Below are 20,460 nucleotides of genomic sequence, written 5' to 3'. Positions count from 1 at the left end.
CTCTGCTCAATAGGGACGCAGAGCTTTCAAAACATGAGTCACTTTCTGATTGGATTTTTCTCAGGCTTTCGCCTGTGTAACGGCTTTCTTCCTGGGATGGAGAGGCGGACCAAAACGCAGCGTGGTTATAGTTAATGTTAATTTAATAAGGTAACTCAAACATGAACAGGATACAAAACAATAAACGGTAAAACCAAAACAATCCTAACTGGTGCATAAAACACAAAGACAGGAAACAACCACTCACAAATCACAACGCAAAACAGGCTACGTAAATATGGTTCCCAATCAGAGACAATGACTAACACCTGCCTCTGTTTGAGAACCATATCAGGCCAAACATAGAAATAGACAAACCAGACACACAACATAGAATGCCCATCCAGCTCACGTCCTGACCAACACTAAAACAAGGTAAACACACAAGAACTATGGTCAGAACGTGACAGCCTGCAATATCAGTTCTGTTAAACTCACAGACAATATTTTTACAGTTTTGGAAACGTTAGAGAAACGTTCTATGCTAAGATGTCAATTAAATGCATATTCTAGCATCCTGTCCTGACAAAATAGCCCGTTTACTTTGGGAACGTTATTTTTCCAAAAATGAAAATAGTGCCCCCTAGTTTCAACAGGTTAACTTGGTCGCAAGTGGGTCTTCCAAATGGACAATGACCCGAGCATACTTCCAAAGGCAAAATGGCTCAAGGACAACAAAGTCAAGGTATTGGAGTGGCCATCACAATGCCCTGACCTCAATCCTATAGAACATGTGTGGGCAGAACTGAAAATGCGTGTGCGAGCAAGGAGGCCTACAAACCTGACTTTGTTATACCAGCTCTGTCAGGAGGAATGGGCCAAAATTCTCCCAACTTATTGTGGGAAGCTTGTGGAAGGCTACCCGAAACCTTTGACCCAAGTTAAACAATTTGATGGCAATGCTACCAAATACTAATTGAGTGTTTGTAAACTTCTGACCCACTGGGGATGTGATGCAAGAAATAAAAGCTGAAATAAATCATTCTCTCTACTATTATTCTGACATTTTACATTCTTAAAATAAAGTGGTGATCCTAACTGACCTAAGACAGGGAATTTTTACTAGGATTAAATGTCAGGAATTGTTAAAAAACTGAGTTTAAATGTATTTGGTTAAGGTGTATGTAAACTTCCAACTTCAACTTTATATATATATACAGTATATTGCACCTACCCCAACATTTCCATGAATATTCTTGTTATTTTACTGATTGAAGGAAGAGTATTTTCAGATTTCGTTACTGACAAATGTGAAAAGTACAGTAAATGTAAAATGCACAAACAATCAACAGTGTAATGTTTTGGATTCAGTCTTATGTCAGGTGAACTGTCCTCACCTTTGGTCTGATAATTTCCCTATATTCTCCAAAGGGTTGTGTTTTAATAGCTACCATGGTCATGCCTTTTATATCTTATTTTGGGCTCTATCCATATAAGCCCATTTCCACGAATGTAAAGGGTTAATTCATATTCGCTTAGATTCACACATCAGGTTTAACGTCGTTTCCGGTTTTTCTTTTTATTTATATATTTATTTATATTTCTGCTTACTCACCGTGTTTGGCACATTTAAGAGGATCAGCTTTGGGACCGAGAGAGACAGACACTCTTTGCTTGATGGAAGGTACTGTGTATGTGCTGTGTAACTCAATTTGAGCAAATCCCACAGGAAAGCCTGTTTGACTAAGAGAGGTTGACACACGTGGAGACAGACAGACAGACAGACAGACAGATAGCGCACCAACACCAGGTTTACCGTAAAATCTCAATGTCATTGTATGTTTAAGATCTGTTGCCTCAGGCTCTGACACTTTACTCGAGACACTTTGCTCAAGAGCACTTTTGAATATTCAAAGTCACAAAATAATTAATAAACATTGAAAAGTAATAAATGGCAAGGGCTGAAGTAACTTCCCAGCTAGCACATTAAGTTCCCTGGGTGTTCTTGGCGCGTCTATTTATGGTATCAGTTTGGTGTTGGGATTACACCCTCCTGTAAGGTATTGTATAGTGCAGTATAGTAATTACAGGTAGCCTGTAATATAAACATTATTCAGTGAACATTCCTCCATGAACCATAGCAGCTGGATGCCAGAGAAAGTCATTGAGGACAAAGCCCTAGCTGGATAAGGACCCTCAGCCTCTCTTCCCACTCTCCACACAGGCAGATCCTCAACCACCTGCACTGCACAGGGAGGGGGCTTTATGGAATATTCTGGAGGCTGCTGTCTGTCATCCTAGTGCTATTAGAGAATGAGATACAGTGCCTTGCGAAAGTATTCAGCCCCCTTGAACTTTGCGACCTTTTGCCACATTTCAGGCTTCAAACATAAAGATATAAAACTGTATTTTTTTGTGAAGAATCAACAACAAGTGGGACACAATCATGAAGTGGAACGACATTTATTGGATATTTCAAACTTTTTTAACAAATCAAAAACTGAAAAATTGGGCGTGCAAAATTATTCAGCCCCTTTACTTTCAGTGCAGCAAACTCTCTCCAGAAGTTCAGTGAGGATCTCTGAATGATCCAATGTTAACCTAAATGACTAATGATGATAAATACAATCCACCTGTGTGTAATCAAGTCTCAGTATAAATGCACCTGCACTGTGATAGTCTCAGAGGTCCGTTAAAAGCGCAGAGAGCATCATGAAGAACAAGGAACACACCAGGCAGGTCCGAGATACTGTTGTGAAGAAGTTTAAAGCCGGATTTGGATACAAAAAGATTTCCCAAATTTAAACATCCCAAGGAGCACTGTGTAAGCGATAATATTGAAATGGAAGGAGTATCAGACCACTGCAAATCTACGAAGACCTGGCCGTCCCTCTAAACTTTCAGCTCATACAAGGAGAAGACTGATCAGAGATGCAACCAAGAGGCCCATGATCACTCTGGATGAACTGCAGAGATCTACAGCTGAGGTGGGAGACTCTGTCCATAGGACAACAATCAGTCGTATATTGCACAAATCTGGCCTTTATGGAAGAGTGGCAAGAAGAAAGCCATTTCTTAAAGATATCCATAAAAAGTGTTGTTTAAAGTTTGCCACAAGCCACCTGGGAGACACACCAAACATGTGGAAGAAGGTGCTCTGGTCAGATGAAACCAAAATTGAACTTTTTGGCAACAATGCAAAACGTTATGTTTGGCGTAAAAGCAACACAGCTCATCACTCTGAACACACCATCCCCACTGTCAAACATGGTGCTGGCAGCATCATGGTTTGGGCCTGCTTTTCTTCAGCAGGGACAGGGAAGATGGTTAAAATTGATGGGAAGATGGATGGAGCCAAATACAGGACCATTCTGGAAGAAAACCTGATGGAGTCTGCAAAAGACCTGAGACTGGGACGGAGATTTGTCTTCCAACAAGACAATGATCCAAAACATAAAGCAAAATCTACAATGGAATGGTTCAAAAATAAACATATCCAGGTGTTAGAATGGCCAAGTCAAAGTCCAGACCTGAATCCAATCGAGAATCTGTGGAAAGAACTGAAAACTGCTGTTCACAAATGCTCTCCATCCAACCTCACTGAGCTCGAGCTGTTTTGCAAGGAGGAATGGGAAAACATTTCAGTCTCTCGATGTGCAAAACTGATAGAGACACACCCCAAGCGACTTAAAGCTGTAATCGCAGCAAAAGGTGGCGCTACAAAGTATTAACTTAAGGGGGCTGAATAATTTTGCACGCCCAATTTATCAGTTTTTGTTTGTTAAAAAAGTTTGAAATATCCAATAAATGTCGTTCCACTTCATGATTGTGTCTCACTTGTTGTTGATTCTTCACAAAAAAATACAGTTTTATATCTTTATGTTTGAAGCCTGAAATGTGGCAAAAGGTCGCAAAGTTCAAGGGGGCCGAATACTTTCGCAAGGCACTGTAATGTGGCGGAGCAGATTGGGCCTCTATTCCCAGAATGCTAACATTAGCATAGACACGTAGACACTGTTAGCTAAATGCTAATGAGCGAAAACAAACATAAACTAATCGCAAAGACAGGCAAATCCAGCTCATAAAGTTATAAAAGCATAGCTAGTACCTACCGAATGTCATTTTCGGTGAGTGTGGACAATTTTTAGAGCGATAGTGAACAAGAGAAATTGTACAAATGAACAAAGTTGTGATCCATGCTTTTCTGGCATCTGTACAGATAACTCATCCAGAGCTCTTTGACTTCTGGCAGAAAGCCATTATAAGATATCTGATGGCAAACATTTAGCAGTGAATTGTATCCAAGTGCAACTTCATCACAGAGACTCGCCGATAGATATACAATGCTATGGACTCCTGCTTTCTCCCTTTGTGCTATTTACAAACAGACAAGTGATGGCTCAACTGTTGTGAGGAATTATGGTAAGCTTCATAATGTAAAATAATATGACAGGGGAAATGAAGAACGCAATCTACTTCATCTCCTAACGTATTGTACACGTTGACTGCAGCTATTAACTTAAAAAGTAGCTACAAATCAAATAATTATTTTGAAAAACCATCCAGTGGCGTTTTCCCAAATACCCCGGTATGCGGTATATACACTATACCCAAGTCTAATTGCCGCACACTATAGAGAAGAAAGGGTACTCACTGAAACCTGACTTTACTTACTTACTTGTTAAAAATAACCATGGAACTGGCTAATATATATATTTTTGCAATACAGTAATACTTTTAGTAGTGCCACATCTATAAAATACTACATTACCAAAAGTATGTGGACGTTGCTTCCAGAGGCAGTTTGGAATTCGGTAGTGAGTGTTGCAACCAAGGACAGACGATTTTTATACGGGACGCGTTTCAGCACTCGGTGGTCCTGTTCTGTGAGTTTGTGTGGCCCATCACTTCGCGGCTGAGCTGTTGTGGCTCCTAGACGTTTCCACTTCACAATAACAGCACTTACATTTGACCGGGCAGCTCTAGCAGGGCAGACATTTTTGACGAACTGACTTGTTGAAAAGGTGGCTTCCTATGACGGTGCCACGTTGAAGGTCACTGAGTTCTTCAGTAAGGCCATTCTAATGTCAGTGTTTGTCTATGGAGATTGCATGGCTGTGTGCTCGATTTTATGCACCTGTCAGCAATGGGTGTGGCTCAAATAGCCGAATCCACTAAGGGGTACTTTTTTCCCCACATACTTTTGTATATATAGTAAACTTTTAGTGGTGTGCGCTTTCATCAGAGTGGGTGAAAATGCACTTTGGCAATGAAATTTCCCTTCCTTACGTTATTAAATACATTTTACCAAGACAAATGTGATTATTCATTTTCTGAAACGTTCAGTGGGGTCTCTCGAACATATTGTATCATTAAGATTATATCCAAAAGGTCTGATTTTGTAACCTAATACATCCGATAATAAGCACCGAGCTCAGTTGACATAGCGGGGCAGGTTTCTCGTAACAACTTTTGAGGATTTAACATTTTGTGGTCGTAGACTTCAAAGTTTTTTCGCGGGTCTCAAAAAGTAAAATTGGCATGACATGAACTGAATTAAATGTGAACGGATTTGAAAACAAAAAGCTTGGTACAGGCTCAGTATGCCATTGACATCTTCGAAAAATAGCGGGAATTTTGAATGAATATGAAAAGCGTACATTAAAATATGAAAATATTATGGTTGAAATTCAAAATTGCCATCCATCTTACCTCTGTATTGTTTTATGTCCTGCGGATTGGAGAAGAAGGATCATGAGTTCAATGGGAAAGTGAGTCTGTCAGGTAGCCAGAATCCAGCCTAGCTGACGCGATTTTCCTCAGTTTTGACCACTTTTTGGATGTGGTCTCCATTGATTTAGTCACCAATTCCAGCCATCCTACAAGGGTAAAACTTCCAAAAACTTTTGAACGGATATGATAGAGACATGAGGTTTGGACAGCTGGTTTTCTTGGAGGATTGTCTACACAATTAACATTATTTTACCAATTGGTCAAAATATGTGTTTTTGATTGGACACCTTACAGTATACAGTACGTGCATCAATATTATGTCTCCAAAAATAGTTACAGTAAGCAGCACAACAACCACACAATGCAGCTGTTTTTCCACCAGTTTACTCCATCAGCAGTAAATGTCACAACATGTGGACAGGCCTGAGTACTCCACTCCCCATAGTATATCCAGGGCTAGACGAAGAGAGAGAGAGAGGACAGCACGTAGTCAGAGGAGAGAGGGAGAAGGCACTTCTCGCTCCAGGGGCTTTGGCTGTCTATTTATATCAGTTGATGATTGCTGCTGCTTCCCAAAACTTAACTCAAAAGTGCCCGCCCTCTGCACTGTCTGCCATTTTGTTTTAAAGATGGAGTCCGCAGTAGAGAAAACAGCGCCACTGTCTGCCCACACGGACATTATTGTTTTTGTTTTGTTGAGAAAGCGGAGGTGAGGGGCGTTGCCCAACGTGGTAAAAACATTTTGGGGGGGTGTTTGTTGTTTATAGTAACTTCTTTGTTCTTTTAATATCGCAAATGGACGTGGCAGTTTTACCAATTAAGGATTCCGACATTAAAGGAGAGCACTGCAAAATGAGAGCGAGCAAGAGAGAGAGAGAGGAGAGAGAGAGCGTAAGAAGGACAGAGTGAGTGAGAGCATTCGCTTGAGAGAGACCTACCTGGGAATATCTTCCTCTCGTATACCGGCATGGTTAGCCTGGCTGGGTTGTAGATAGAGAGGGGGAATAGGGGTCATAAAGCACTAGGCTTTAACATCCACTAGTCCTCTCGTCTTTATGCTTATCTCCTTGACATGTGTGTAAATGACTTTCTGTTGGAAGAGTGTCCTGAGGGAATCACTCCACCCAGACACTGACAGCCCCGGTAATGCCCCCGCTTCCACCTGCCCACACACACACATTGATTGTAATTGAATTTTGGGATGGGTGCAGTATAAGGGGAGATGGAGGGAGGTGGGGAGAGAAGGGGTGGGGTAAAGGGCAGCGATGGAGAGAGAGAGCAAGACAGACAGAGGGGAAGAGGATGGGGACAGCATGTTCTTGCTATTGTGTTTTATCCCGAGCTGAAGCAGTGAAAGGAAAATATCTCAAGCAGTACAGTCTCATCGGGCCTGAAAATCAGAGTCTGGTCCAACCCAAGCCTTCGTGAGCTGAAGCCCAGGCCCAGTCCAACACCACAGAAATTAAACGAGCCCCCCCCCCCCCCCCCCCCCCCTACAAAAAAAGGCTGATTTCTAGAAAACTGTATATTGATTTAAACTGGTGTTGAGAACAATGTGGCAAAGGCGGGCGGCAGCGGTGTGAGGAGACGAGGAAACACCTCAGAGAGAGGAAAATATACCTTAGTTATGATCAACTGAATGACTAATTTAAAAAAAAAATAAAGTAGGCTAATGCTATTGAAGGCATGTATGAAATTCTTGCTTATAATGAAACTCCCAATGTCTTATTATACTAATTGAAAGCAATAGTCGTGTGTGGTTACATCACGTTTCAGCATGATATCAAATCAAATCAAATCAAATTTTATTTGTCACATACACATGGTTAGCAGATGTTAATGCGAGTGTAGCGAAATGCTTGTGCTTCTAGTTCCGACAATGCAGTAATAACAAGTAATCTAACTAACAATTCCAAAACTACTGTCTTGTACACAGTGTAAGGGGATAAAGAATATGTACATAAGGATATATGAATGAGTGATGGTACAGAGCAGCATAGGCAAGATACAGTAGATGGTATCGGGTACAGTATGTACAAATGAGATGAGTATGTAAACAAAGTGGCATAGTATAGTATAAAGTGGCTAGTGATACATGTATTACATAAGGATACCGTCGATGATATAGAGTACAGTATATACGTATGCGTATGAGATGAATAATGTAGGGTAAGTAACATTTATATAAGGTAGCATTGTTTAAAGTGGCTAGTGATAGATTTACATCATTTCCCATCAATTCCCATTATTAAAGTGGCTGGAGTTGAGTCAGTGTCAGTGTGTTGGCAGCAGCCACTCAGTGTTAGTGGTGGCTGTTTAACAGTCTGATGGCCTTGAGATAGAAGCTGTTTTTCAGTCTCTCGGTCCCAGCTTTGATGCACCTGTACTGACCTCGCCTTCTGGATGATAGCGGGGTGAACAGGCAGTGGCTCGGGTGGTTGATGTCCTTGATGATCTTTATGGCCTTCCTGTGACATCGGGTGGTGTAGGTGTCCTGGAGGGCAGGTAGTTTGCCCCCGGTGATGCGTTGTGCAGACCTCACTACCCTCTGGAGAGCCTTACGGTTGAGGGCGGTGCAGTTGCCATACCAGGCGGTGATACAGCCCGCCAGGATGCTCTCGATTGTGCATCTGTAGAAGTTTGTGAGTGCTTTTGGTGACAAGCCGAATTTCTTCAGCCTCCTGAGGTTGAAGAGGCGCTGCTGCGCCTTCTTCACGATGCTGTCTGTGTGAGTGGACCAATTCAGTTTGTCTGTGATGTGTATGCCGAGGAACTTAAAACTTGCTACCCTCTCCACTACTGTTCCATCGATGTGGATAGGGGGGTGTTCCCTCTGCTGTTTCCTGAAGTCCACAATCATCTCCTTAGTTTTGTTGACGTTGAGTGTAAGGTTGTTTTCCTGACACCACACTCCGAGGGCCCTCACCTCCTCCCTGTAGGCCGTCTCATCGTTGTTGGTAATCAAGCCTACCACTGTTGTGTCGTCCGCAAACTTGATGATTGAGTTGGAGGCGTGCGTGGCCACGCAGTCGTGGGTGAACAGGGAGTACAGGAGAGGGCTCAGAACGCAACCTTGTGGGGCCCCAGTGTTGAGGATCAGCGGGGAGGAGATGTTGTTGCCTACCCTCACCACCTGGGGGCGGCCCGTCAGGAAGTCCAGTACCCAGTTGCACAGGGCGGGGTCGAGACCCAGGGTCTCGAGCTTGATGACGAGCTTGGAGGGTACTATGGTGTTGAATGCCGAGCTGTAGTCGATGAACAGCATTCTCACATAGGTATTCCTCTTGTCCAGATGGGTTAGGGCAGTGTGCAGTGTGGTTGAGATTGCATCGTCTGTGGACCTATTTGGGCGGTAAGCAAATTGGAGTGGGTCTAGGGTGTCAGGTAGGGTGGAGGTGATATGGTCCTTGACTAGTCTCTCAAAGCACTTCATGATGACGGATGTGAGTGCTACGGGGCGGTAGTCATTTAGCTCAGTTACCTTAGCTTTCTTGGGAACAGGAACAATGGTGGCCCTCTTGAAGCATGTGGGAACAGCAGACTGGTATAGGGATTGATTGAATATGTCCGTAAACACACCGGCCAGCTGGTCTGCGCATGCTCTGAGGGCGCGGCTGGGGATGCCATCTGGGCCTGCAGCCTTGCGAGGGTTAACACGTTTAAATGTCTTACTCACCTCGGCTGCAGTGAAGGAGAGACCGCATGTTTTCGTTGCAGGCCGTGTCAGTGGCACTGTATTGTCCTCAAAGCGGGCAAAAAAGTTATTTAGTCTGCCTGGGAGCAAGACATCCTGGTCCGTGACTGGGCTGGGTTTCTTCCTGTAGTCCGTGATTGACTGTAGACCCTGCCACATGCCTCTTGTGTCTGAGCCGTTGAATTGAGATAATGCACGGCCCCATGTCGCAAGGATCTACACAATTCCTGGAAGCTGAAAATGTCCCAGTTCTTCCATGGCCTGCATACTCACCAGACATGTCACCCATTGAACATTATTGGGATGCTCTGGATCGACGTATACGACAGCGTGTTAAAGTTCCTGCCAATATCCAGCAACTTCGCACAGCCATTGAAGAGGAGTGGAGCAACATTCTACAGGCCACAATCAACAGCCTGATACACTATGCGCGAAGCAGATGTGTCACGCTGCATGAGGCAAATGGTGGCCACGTCAGATGCTGACTGGTTTTCTGATCCACACCCCAACTTTTTTTTTAAGGTATCTGTAACCAACAGATGCATATCTGTATTCCCAGTCATGTGAATTCCATAGATTAGGGCCTAATGAATTTATTTCAATTGACAGATTTCTGTCAATGAACTGCAACTCAGTAAAATCTTTTAAATTGTTTCATGTTGCGTTTACATTTTTGTTCAGTATAGTTTGCTCATATACAGTGCACTCAAAGTATTCAGACCCCTTGACTTTTTCCACATTTTGTTACGTTATAGCCTTATTCTAAAATGCATTAAATTAAAACAAAATATTCAGCTATCTACACAACATACCCAATAATGATAAAGCGAAAAACAGGTTTTTAGAAATATTTGCAAGTGTATAAAAAAAAAAAAACTGCAATACCTTATGTAAATAAGTATTCAGGCCCTTTGCTATGAGACTCGAAATTGAGCTCATGTGCATCCTGTTTCCATTGAGCATCCTTGAGATGTTTCTACATCTCGATTGGAGTCCACCTGTGGTAAATTCAATTGATTGGACATGATTTGAAAAAGCACACAGCTATCTATATTAGGTCCCAGCAAAAACCAAGCCATAAGGTCGAAGGAATTGTCTGTAGCGCTACGGGACAGGATTGTGTCGAGGCTCAGATCTGGGGAAGGGTACAAAAATTAAACAGCATTGAACGTAGCCAAGAACACAGTGGCCTCCATAATTCTTAAATGGAAGACTTTTGGAACCACCAAGACTCTTCCTAGAGCTGGTTCTTGGTCAGGAAGGTGGAGATGGGAGAACCTTCCAGAAGGACAACCATCTCTCCATCTCCACCAATCAGGCCTTTATGGTAGAGGAAAAGGCACATGACAGCCCGCTTGAAGTTTGCGAAAAGGCACCTAAAGACTCTCAGACCATGAGAAACAAGATTCTCTGGTCTGATGAAACCAAGATTGAACTCTTTGGCCTGAATGCCAAGCGTCATGTCTGGAAGAAACCTGGCACCATCCCTACGGTGAAGTATGGTGGTGGGAGCATCATGCTGTGGGGATGTTTTTCAACTGCAGGGACTTGGAGACTTGTCAGGATTGAGGGAAAGATGAACGGTGCAAAGTACAGAGAGATCATTGATGAAAACCTGTCCAGAGCACTCAGACCTCAGACTGGGGTGAAGGTTTACCTGCCAACAGGACAACGACCCTAAGCACACTGCCAAGACAACGCAGGAGTGGCTTCGGGACAAGTCTCTGAATGTCCTTGAGTGTCCAAGCCAGAGCCCAGACTTGAACCCAATCTAACATCTCTGGAGAGACTATAGTTGTGCAGCAATGCTCCCCATCCAAGCTGACAAAGCGGGAGAAACGCCCAGCTTGTGTGCCGAGCTTGTAGTGTCATACCCAAGAAGATTTTAATCGCTGCCAAAGGTGCTTCAACAAAGTACTGAGTAAAGGGTCTGAATACATGTAAATGTGATACTTCAGTTTAGATTTTTAAAAAAAATAAATTAACAAACATTTTAAAATGTTTGGGGTATGGGGTATTTTGTGTACAGTAGATTGAGGAATAAAAAAACATCTATTTTAGAATAAGGCAGTAACCTAAGAAAATGTGGAAAAATTCAAGGGGTCTGAATACTTTCCGAAGGCACTGTATTAGCTGATCAGAACATGTTGCTAGCATGTAATGTAAATTAACAAGTGGATTTTGCTCTTCACTCGCATAGTAGCCTGTCCTACTCCTGACCAAAAGCCTGTGGCTTGGCTGATAATCAATCAATCCGATTTTGTTTCACTGAGTCTCTGTCTGTATATTTTGTTAATTGAATAATCTGTCTGGGCAAGTGGAAGTGGTAGCTCCTTTATTCGTTTGCTCATCTATCACTGATCACAAACATTTAGCATGCAATGATGTAGCCTAAATCAAGTGTATTGTTTTGCTCTTGTAATATAATCTAAGCCTAATATAATCTATCCATCATCGAGCTGTGAGAGCGCATCCTGTTTTATGTCTTAGTGTAACCCACTTCAGCATCACCAATAAATCATTCATTCATGTCATTACAAAGCATACGAGTCATTCATGCCTTTAAATACAATCAAGCATTAAAAAAAATTAAAAAAATAATTAAATAACAAAGGAGCCTTGAATAATTAAACAATAAATAAATAACTCCATTTTCTGCCAAACGTACATTTGAATAACCGCTTAAAAGCCCTGTGTTTTTGAATGCATGTTTAATTAGGAAAACATTTCACTTCACTTTGATAGTTACCAGGTCCAGAAAGGCACATTAGCCGGGCAGCCATAGGGTGTGTGTTGTTTAGGATGTATCTGCGTTAAGATGCCACATGGAACATGGGCTTCTCCTGATACTGAGATGCACTGCCTGTCGTGGTCTTGTGGATCGTCATTCTCCCGAGGGCACTCAAGCCTACTTGTATCGTAATTTGAAACGTTTCAATCATCAGGAAAAATAGGTTGAATCACGGACATAAATGTCTCTGGCCCAGCCGATATTGGAATGCTGGCGGCGCTGGTGTCTGCAGCTGCTGCGGCTGAGAGATAGATGTAGTAGGCTAAAAGGTACTCGGACACGCATAGTTTTTACTTTCTTAGCGCGGCACGGCATGCCCAAAACCCGCCTGGCCAGAGTCAATTCACTGAATTTGAGGCCCGGCCTGGTAGAAGACCGGGCCCCGTCGGGTTCGGGCTAAGAATGAGAACTCTATAATAGAGACATCTCCTATTTGAGAAAAAGTGGATGTACCAATCTGTGTGAACATGCTCCGGCACAAATACGCCTGTATGCCTACTGGTCATGAGGTATAGTGTGCCTCAGAACTGTTTTCGTGTTGAAGACCGTTAGATGTTTTTTATGCTGCTCAGAAGAGAAAAGAGGAGAGGAGGAAGTCAATTTTACCTTTCTCTTAATAAGCTGTCTCTCATTTTCTCTCCCTCTCCTTTCCTCTTTCTCTCCATCTCCAGTCTACAACCCAGGCCGGCACAGAGAGAGAAGCACATCCTCAGGTCTCACTCTTTTTTCTTTTTCTCTCTCTCTCTCTCTCTCTCTCTCTCTCTCTCTCCTATCTCCCTCTCCTATCTCCCTCTCCTATCTCCTTCTCTTATCTCCCTCTCACTAATACTATTGATTACTAAAATTACAACCCAGAAAATAAAGGATATTGGTGTTTCAACGTTTATTTTTATGTCACTCTCTTTCTCTCTCCCCTCAGGTTTTATTTAGTCAGTGGCGGAGTGCCCTTCATCATCTGTGGAATCACAGCAGCCATCAATATTGAGAACTATGGCAGTGGGGAGACGGCACCCTAGTAAGTCACCCAGCAGTCTCCTATTCTCAAGGTCACAGTTTGAAACTTTTTACACACACACACACACACACACACACACACACACACACACACACACACACACACACACACACACACACACACACACACACACACACACACACACACACTCAGTGCCTTGCAAAAGTATTCATCCCCCTTGGCGTTTTTCCTATTTTGTTGCAATACAACCTGTAATTAAAATAGATTTTTAGGTAATGGACATAGTCAAAATTGGTTCAGTGAAATTTAAAAAATATATATAATAATTAAAAATGTAAAAGTTGTGCGTGCACATGTATTCACCCCCTTTGCTATGAAGCCCCTAAAGAAGATCTGGTGCAACCAATTACATTCAGAAGTCACATAATTAGTCAAATAAAGTCCACCTGTGTGCAATCTAAGTGTCACATGATGTGTCACATGATCTCAGTATATATACACCTGTTCTGAAAGGCCCCAGAGTCTGCAACACCACAAAGCAAGGGGGACCACCAAGCAAGCGGCACCATGAAGACCAAGGAACTCTCCAAACAGTTCAGGGACAAAGTTGTGTAGAAGTACAGATCAGTTTTGGGTTATAAAAAAATATCTGAAACTTTGAACATCCCACAGAGAACCATTAAATCCATTATTAAAAAATGGAAAGAATATGGCACCACAATAAACCTGCCAAGAGAGGGCCGCCCAGCAAAACTCACAGACCAGACAAGGAGGGCATTAATCAGGGAGGCAACAAAGAGACCAAAGATAACCCTGAAGGAGCTGCAAAGCTCCACAGCAGAGATTGGAATATCTGTCCATAGGACCACTTTAAGCCGTACGCACCACAGAGCTGGGCTTTATGGAAGAGTGGCCAGAAAAAAGCCATTGCTTAAAGAAAAAAATAAGCAAACACATTTGGTGTTCGCCAAAAGGCATGTGGGAGACTCCCCAAACATATGGAAGAAGGTACTCTGGTCAGATGAGACTAAAATTTTGCTTTTTGGCCTTCAAGGAAAACGCTATGTCTGGCGCAAACCCAACACCTCTCATTACCCCGAGAACACCAACACCATCACAGTGAAGCATGATGGTGGCAGCATAATGCTGTGGGGATGTTTTTCCATCGGCAGGGACTGGGAAACTGGTCAGAATTGAAGAAATAATGGATGCCGCTAAATACAGGGAAATTCTTGCGGGAAACCGGTTTCAGTCTTCCATAGATTTGAGACTGGGACGGAGGTTCACCTTCCAGCAGGACAATGACCCTAAGCATACTGCTAAAGCAACACTCGAGTTGTTTAAGGGGAAACATTTAAATGTCTTGGAATAGCCTAGTCAAAGCCCAGACCTAAATCCAATTGAGAATCTGTGGTATGACTTAAAGATTGCTGTACACCAGCGGAACCCATCCGACTTGAAGGAGCTGGACCAGTTTTGCCTTGAAGAATGGGCAAAACTCCCAGTGGCTAGATGTGCCAAGCTTACATACCCTAAGAGACTTGCATCTGTAATTGCTTGCTAAAGGTGGCTCTACAAAGTAATGAGTTTGCGGGGGTGAATAGTTATGCACGCTCAAGTTTTCACAGAAAGAAAAAAAAAATGCATCTGCAAAATGGTAGGCATATTGTGTAAATCAAATTATACAACCCCCCCAAAAATCTATTTTATTTCCAGATTGTAAGGCAACAAAATAGGGAAAATGCCAAGGGGGGTGAATACTTTCGCAAGCCACTGTACACACCTTCTCAACGGCTCAGTGTCTAGACTCCATGCACTGATATCCTGCAACAACAATTTACCTCATTGACACTCCAAAATAGATGAGATACTGATAGATCTGATGATATGAGTCACACTTCAGTGTATGTTGCTCACCCCCCACCCCTATTAATGTTCTTATCACCCAAGGTAATGTATCACTTCAAGATACCTATGTCTCTTCTCTGTGTGTGTTTTTCAGTGTTTATTAAGGAAACACACTCATACTGTAATACTAATGTAGCCTACTGTGTGTGTGTGTGTGTGTGTGCGTGCGTGCGTGCGCGTGCGTGTGTGTGTGTGTGTGTTGCAGCTGCTGGATGGCGTGGGAGCCCAGCCTTGGAGCCTTCTACGGCCCCGTGGCGTTCATCGTCCTGGTCACCTGCGTCTACTTCCTGTGTACCTTCATTCAGCTGAGGCGCCACCCCGAGAGAAAGTATGAGCTGAAAGCCCTGACTGAGGAGCAGCAGAGGCTGGCATCCATCACCGACGTGGGTAGGCATTGTCATCAAGGCGAAGGGGAGCCCGGAGCCCTGCCACCACCTCCCAATGGAGGGCACTGCCATGCGGGCTGCCACTCGTCCACTGCCATCAACCCCTCTATGCTGGCCAACGAGCATTCGTTCAAGGCCCAGCTAAGGACGGCGGCCTTCACCCTCTTCTTGTTCGTGGCCACGTGGGCCTTCGGGGCGCTGGCTGTTTCACAGGGCCACTTCCTGGACATGATCTTCAGCTGCCTGTATGGTGCCTTCTCCGTCACGCTGGGCCTCTTCGTGCTCATCCACCACTGTGCCAAGCGGGACGATGTGTGGCACTGCTGGTGCGCCTGCTGCCCCGGGAGACGCGCCAACCACGGTTGCCACGGCCATGGTCACGGCCACACACGTCCAAAGGTTAATGTCAATGGGGATGCCTTAGGGCATGGGCACGGGCATGGGCACTGCCACCTGGATTCGCCGTGCCCAGGTAAGGCCCTGTTAGGAGGACACACCCACAGTGGCACCTTGGGTCACTGTAAGCATGGCAGCCTGGCGTCGTCGCAGAACCATGTGACGTGCCTGCCCGCAGTGGTGCCGTGCTGCGCCGCCCTGCACAGCCAGCAGCTGATGGAGGAGGAGCCTCCCGCACACGTGCTGCTACACGCTGACCCCGAGGGCTACCGGCCAGACATCCATCTGCATAGATGCCTGAAGGGCAGCACTAGGACTAAGCCTCGCCACTTCAGCCGTCACCGGCAGGCTGGCACAGGAGGGGTGGGAGAGAGGGAGTACGCCTATCACATCCCTACTAGTGTAGACGGAGGCTCTATCCACAGCTCCCACACAGACAGCCCTCACAGTACGCACGAGCGTCACGGACACATCTGCCACCTGGCTGCTGCCCCTAACGAATTGGGCCACCACACTTGCCAAGCGGCAACGGCTCACGAGGCGGCGCTGGCATGCCACGCCCCCTGCCACCGGCACGTGCCTTGCTGTGCCAAGGCGGACCTGTTCCCCACTCTGTGCCAAGTGGAGGCAGGCGACACGGGCACCTTTCTGTGCGGCTGTGGCAAAATAGCCAATGAGGAGGACGTGATCATGCCTCATCACCACCTGGAGATGCACCCGCGCAGACAATCCTACCCCCAGAACCCGCCGCCCAATCAGAATGGCATCCTTAAAGGTGGCCTGCACGAGGGTTTCCTGTACGGATCAGACAGCACAGGGAATATACGCACTGGACCCTGGAAAAATGAAACTACTGTGTAGTCTAAAGATGGGGGGGAGATATAGGCATCCATTCCCGCCCCAGCCTCCGTCCCTCCAATCCTCAACTCACCCCTCCTTTCCTTTCTAGGAACTATAAAAATGATTTCACAACTCTTAACATCACGACTTTTACTTTTTATTCTTTGTTTGTTTTCACGTGTTCCTTGTCCCATTTGGGGTGGCAGGGTAGCCTAGTGGTTAGAGCGTTGGACTAGTAACTGGAGCGTTGCAAGTTCAAACCCCCGTGCTGACAAGGTACAAATCTGTCATTCTGCCCCTGAACAGGCAGTTAACCCACTAGGCCGTCATTGAAAATAAGAATTTGTTCTTAACTGACTTGCCTAGTTAAATAAAGGTAAAAAATACAAATTCACTTGACAGTTTATCTGACATTGTCATATAAAGATCCCAATGACCAGCCATACAGAACTGATTTTTCTCCTTCATAGAGGAATGTGAGTTCCATGTGCGAGTTACAGTACCTTTTGTCAAAGGTATTTTTACCACTATAGTATGTTATTATTATTATTATTATTATTATTACAGATCTATCGAGGATGGAGATTATGGATGTGTGTGTGGATGTGTGTGTGAACAGAACACCCGTGTTTATTCTTGCTCAAAGCAAATGAGATTGCGTTCTATTTTGTGAGTCCCTAAAATCCTCCGACTACTCTCTGACTTGTGTACCTGCAGTACTTCAAGAAGCTCAGTATCAGTGTTTTAGGCAAACACACCAGCAATTTAGAGTCATTGGTATTTTTGCCATTTTGAACAAAAAGCATACTTACTATAATATACTGTGAATATCAGTTAGAGATTATCTTAGTAATATACAAAGATGTCTACTCTCGTCAGAGTTCCGTGGATGCCGATACGTTGTGAAAATGTAAAAAAAACAAAAAATACACATTGGAAAAACCGAAACCACATTGAGTATTCTGTTACAGGTTGATATTGAATGTTCTTGTCTGTATGATGTCTTACTGTTGTGGTTTTTTTTTAGAGCGAAGTGTACAACAACAGTCACATTGTCATTGTGTATATTTGCGGTGTTGGTGCGATAGTGACATCACATGCCATGACCAAGCAGCAGCCGTTCCAGGCTCAACCCTTTCCTCTTGCCCCATTTGATATACAGTAAAACCAAGCCAACATTTTCCATCTCTGGCAAGGCATCACAAAATGGTTGGAAGTTCATTCAATGGGTCACGTCCGAAATCAATGCTTTAACACAATATTTCATTTCTTTATAGGAAACAGAGCATGCGAGCCTTGTATGTAGCTTTGTGCTGTGTTTTTGCTTTGTATATCAATGCACATTTCTTGAAAAACGCCATCACTTTTGTCTATGGAGCAGATCAAGCTGTGTTCGCTTATAACATGCCGTGAAACAAACAATTATATTTTTACACGATTTTTAGTATCATTATGTCATTATTATGGAAGCTCCTGAAACCATGTTCTGTTAAGGGACAGAGGACAGGGCAGAGATTCAGTGTTGAACATTTAACCTTATACAGGTGGTATTATGTATGGCGGCCCTAAGAGCCAATTTATGCTTGATTCAAAAAATGTGGTGGGAGGCGCTGTATGGATGGTGTGACGCAATTGCGGAGCCTCTGGAGGCACGCCGAGGCCAAATTGAGCTCCGTACCACATCGCCGTGTGCTCCGTATAGCTCCGCATTGACATGATTGGTTAACGGTAGGCGAGGGCTTAAAGTCCTGTCTAAACACAAACCAACTTCCTTCACAACAGCTCTGCTTTGCGAAGCGCAAGAAGTACGAATGCCCCTGACTTCCGCAGAGGCCATATCACCGTAAATGCTGCGCGGCCAATGCAGCCGTCAGATTGACCACGCAGCGCCTTTTAAGTGGCAAAGTAATTTAAGAAAATCTCATTTGGCTCCCTCAGGGCCACCGTAGTTATGTTCGGTATGGAAACCAGTCATTCCCGAGTGAGAGAGAACTGACAAGGTTAATAGAGAAACAATTCCCTACCTACAAGAATACAGCAACTCCTGCCTGGCCAAAACCACCTTGGCGCGCCACACCGTCCATCCATCTTGTGCACTCTTGTCTATGTCCATAGAATTGGTTCTGATGAGTTATTTTTTTTATACAAGATTTAAAATGTTAAAAAGAGTAAATAAATATATATGTATTGAAAATGTATGGGAAAGACCTCTTAATGTTAATGCTCAGTATCTGAGTTTAGAAATGTAATTTGTTCTTGGTGCATTTTTCCGTTTGCTTGTATTTTTGTTCTGATCTTTCATAAAGGGTATGCGGACTGGCCATATATTTTGTTATATTTGACACATAGATGCACTAACCGCTATGGGATACCGGGACTTCATGTCACACACGTCAACTGTGATTCAATTGTGATCTGAAATCAAGAAGGGACTTGATTTTAGAAAGAAATGTTAGAAATTCTGAAAAGAGAGCATTTTTAGATGTACATACGTAAAAGGAATATTTCTGATTTTGGAAGACAAACACTGACCGGTAGCAAAATGAGCCGCCATGAGACTTCAAGACTATGTCAGACGAATATCCATGCTGTGTAACAGTTTCACTAAATAAACCTAACATCCTTGGTATTCTTAAATCATCCCTGCATTAAACATGTCTATGAGAGACTACATTGCTTTGGTCTAATTCCTATACCTCTTGGACATCGACATGTCTTAAAAGCAAAAAGAGCTTTCCAAGTGTGTGAACTTCAGTGTTTGTTACCATAAGCCTCTCTATCTGCCACCTGTCTCATCATTCAGCAGTAGTACTGCCAATTCAGCCAGCTGGATAGCTTGTCAGATCTCTGCCAGTATACACTTGTGGTACTGTAACAAAACCCAAAGCCAGTCTTCACGTTTCTCTACAATCAACAGCACAGATACCAATACATGTATTCGTGTGTGTGTGTGTGTGTGTGTGTGTGTGTGTGTGTGTGTGTGTGTGTGTGTGTGTGTGTGTGTGTGTGTGTGTGTGTGTGTGTGTGTGTGTGTGTGTGTGTGTGTGTGTGTGTGTGTGTGTGTGTGTGTGTGCCTGTTTTGTTCCTCTTAGTTCATTTTGCAGTATTCATATCTCCTGACAGCAGTGGTGGAGATGGAGATGTCTTAAGGACTCGCCACAGGGGAGGAATTCAAAAGGAAAGCAGGCTTGACTGGCAGTGTGTGTGTGTTGTGCGCGCTTGCATGTGTGCTCACATGCATGCCAGCGTGGGTGTGCGTTTGTGTGTGCATTACGCGCCTGATCGCGTGCACTTGTTCGTGACTGAGTGTGTGCGTTAGTGTGTTAGCATGAGTGTGTGTATGTGTACAGTATGTGAGGGAGTGTGAGTAAATGAGACTGTGTCTTTTGTGCATCACAAATCAGGCCAGGGCTGACAGGCCATGAAACGAGCACATTTAATATGCAGCTGGCCACACGACACTCAGCCCCCTCCCAGCCATCAGATTATTCCTTTAACTTTGAGCAAATAAAAACCCAGGCCCTGCCTTTAAATTGAGCCCTGGAGACAGACTTTGTCAGAGATCTCTGTTTGACCTTGTGGAATGCTTTTAAGGTCAGTCACTGGTGTATATGGTGTCTTATCTAGAGAGGTGATCTGATTTACACAAGGGAGGACATACAGTACTGTAAATATTTGTTGTGCGATGTTGGTGACGGTGGTGCGTTGGCTCGTGTGTGTGTGTGTGTGTGTGTGTGTGTGTGTGTGTGTGTGTGTG

General features: G+C 44.0%; 1 protein-coding gene across 2 annotated transcripts in view; it reads left to right on the top strand.

Moving 5' to 3' along the window:
• LOC139410176 (adhesion G protein-coupled receptor A3-like) overlaps positions 1-19,380 on the top strand; it is a 278,756-nt gene extending 259,376 nt beyond the window's left edge. Inside the window, exons 18-20 of one of the 2 annotated variants that reach the window (XM_071155632.1) lie at positions 12,869-12,910; positions 13,117-13,212; positions 15,287-19,380. In XM_071155632.1, the coding sequence (XP_071011733.1) occupies positions 12,869-12,910; positions 13,117-13,212; positions 15,287-16,724 (1,576 nt within the window). In that variant the 3' untranslated portion in view covers positions 16,725-19,380. The remainder of the gene's footprint in view (positions 1-12,868; positions 12,911-13,116; positions 13,213-15,286) is intronic. The other variant, XM_071155639.1, reaches the window with a different exon arrangement.
• The last annotated feature ends 1,080 nt before the right edge of the window (positions 19,381-20,460 follow it).

Source organism: Oncorhynchus clarkii, chromosome 1 (genome assembly GCF_045791955.1).
Source record: "Oncorhynchus clarkii lewisi isolate Uvic-CL-2024 chromosome 1, UVic_Ocla_1.0, whole genome shotgun sequence".
Classification (NCBI taxonomy): Eukaryota; Metazoa; Chordata; class Actinopteri; order Salmoniformes; family Salmonidae; genus Oncorhynchus; species Oncorhynchus clarkii.
Note: the sequence above shows the minus strand (reverse complement) of the source record. Positions and strands in the feature narration are given on the sequence as shown.